At 54.9% G+C, this 2,285-nt stretch overlaps 1 protein-coding gene across 1 annotated transcript; it reads left to right on the plus strand.

Annotated features, from left to right (window-relative positions):
• Positions 1–584: 584 nt before the first annotated feature.
• On the plus strand, positions 585–2,030 carry LDX57_011804 (universal stress protein; the record flags this gene model as incomplete). The annotated part of the gene is made up of 3 exons (XM_046093546.1): positions 585–823; positions 889–1,279; positions 1,347–2,030. The coding sequence occupies 3 exons, from the start codon at positions 585–587 to the stop codon at positions 2,028–2,030; spliced, it is 1,314 nt and encodes a 437-aa protein (XP_045949524.1).
• Between the last annotated feature and the right edge of the window lie 255 nt (positions 2,031–2,285).

The following is a 2,285-nucleotide window of genomic DNA, read 5'->3' on the forward strand; positions in this document are numbered from 1 at the left end:
GGGATAGTTTGTATCAAGTGTCAATGTCAAATGCGAACCATGTGGTGGAGTTGTGATCCCGAGTAGTGTAGGATAGTAGAGAAGTCATGTGGTCGCCCAACGTGACTTTGACCCAGACAGGCAGGTCACCGCCTTAGGCAGCAACCCCTCCTGCCTTCGTCATTCATTCAGTCATTCTCCATTCGCCATTCATTGTTCATTCCACCTTTGCATCCCTTCTCTCCTGCTCCCCTGCCCATTGCCGAGCTTCGACTGAAGGGCACGAGCTCCAGCTTGGCCCCTGCTGACCTCGGAGAGTTCAAGCTCATCCTTGTCCCCCTCTCCCAGCGTGCAACCAACCCCTATTCCGAACCATGATCTGCGACCTCCGAATCATACCACTAGCAGAACTTCAAGAGCTTCACGGTGGCTGAGCTGCGGGGTTGATTCACTTCTGATCCCATCACCTGTCAACAAAGAGACGGCTCTTTCTATAGCGCGCACAAACACACTAACTCCTCCGCCGCCTTCCTCTTTCTTTTCTTTCTCCTCCCCTCTCTCCCTCTTCCGACCTCCCTTCTTGCATCGTCCCGACCCACCACACCATGACATCGACTCCGCCCAAGAATTCGCTCGATAGCGACGAGCACTCGCTTGAAACCACCGACACTCGACCCTCGCGCATCTCCCACGCTGCCCACCACCCTCGGCAAAAGTCCATCCAGTTCAACATCGGCGGGTCAGAACCTCAACAAGTTTCGTCCCGGGCTTCCAGTCTCGCGGGGCGCAAGCGCTCGCAGCAGAACGACGACAAAGCTCGAGGACATTCGCCTCCGCCACCGCAGTGAGTTTTGCCTTCCCCGTGCTGACCCGTGAACATTGCTTGCTGACCCCCCCTGCAAATCTTAGAACCTACGAACGAGGTGTTTCCTTCAACACGTTCGACAATCCCGACGCCCCGGACTTTTCGCTCACCTTGAACTACAAACATAAAGGCTATCAGTCGACTCGGCGCAGTCGTACGTTTCTCTGCGGCACCGACCAGAACGATTACTCGGACTTTGCGCTCGAATGGCTGATCGACGAGTTGGTGGACGATGGCGACGAGATTGTCTGTCTTCGCGCGGTCGAGAAGGATTCGACGATTGCAAGCGACGCGGGAATCGAAGCGGGCAAGTACCGCAAAGAGGCAGAAAAGCTGTTCGAGCAGGTGATCCAGAAAAATAGTCAGAATGAGAAGGCTATCAGCTTAGTGTTGGAACTGGCGGTCGGGAAGATTCAGGAAATAATCCAACGCATGGTATGTTTTGCGTCCCTGGGGTTTTTTTCCCCCCTAGGCTTGTGGAATATTGAGCTGACAAACGTAGATTCGAATCTACGAGCCAGCCCTCCTTGTCGTCGGTACACGTGGCCGCAGCCTTGGTGGCGTTCAAGGGCTCCTTCCGGGCTCTGTCTCCAAGTACTGTTTACAACAATCGCCGATCCCCGTTATTGTGGTCCGACCGTCTACAAAGCGCGAAAAGAAGAAGAAGAAGCGTCTTGCGGATCCGACTCGGCGCAGCTACAATAATATATTAGAAATGAGCGAGCGACGGGGGAGTCACATTTTTGACGGCGGTTCCAGCACGGAAAGCACTGTCTCGCGGCTACCGGGTGAAGAGGCAGCGGTTGCCGCGGCGTTGGGTCTGCCTAAGACCTACACCAACTCGCGCAGCTCCCTTTCCACATCCGAGAGAAGCAGTGGCAGCCACGACGATGCGGACTCGCCATCTCCGAACGCGGATATCGACACTGCCAGGAGCCCGGCGACGCAGAGCCCTGAAACCACCGAGAGTGACACGGGAACAGATGAGGAGCCGTCGCAGCATCAACCATCCGATCGCAACGGCAGCGTCTCGACGCAAGGAAGTACCGCCTCCACGGCATCGACCACCGAAGACGAGCCGGTGAACTCTACGGGCGCCAGTGAAAACCAGACTCGGTTCAAAGATAATATCCCGGTGATCGTCACCCCGGATGATAGCTCCAGTTCGAAGACCCAGAACTCTTGAACGGGCATCAGCTTCGAGTATTCATTTGAGCTCTCCTGCGCCTCCCAGCGGCGTATCATTCTTCTCTTCTCAGGCATCTTAGCCTCGGTTCATCCATCAGCCATTCAAAGAACCTCCATAATAACGATGACCGACTCACAACCACTCTGTTTCACCCGTGTCAGAGTACCTACCAGCGAGGACAAGCTCCCTTCCACTCACTCTATGCACATACATCGTATACAAGACATAGAAATAAAGGGATCACAAGCGCAA

This window comes from Aspergillus melleus, assembly GCF_016097325.1.
Source record: "Aspergillus melleus strain CBS 546.65 chromosome Unknown contig7, whole genome shotgun sequence".
NCBI classification, from domain to species: domain Eukaryota; kingdom Fungi; phylum Ascomycota; class Eurotiomycetes; order Eurotiales; family Aspergillaceae; genus Aspergillus; species Aspergillus melleus.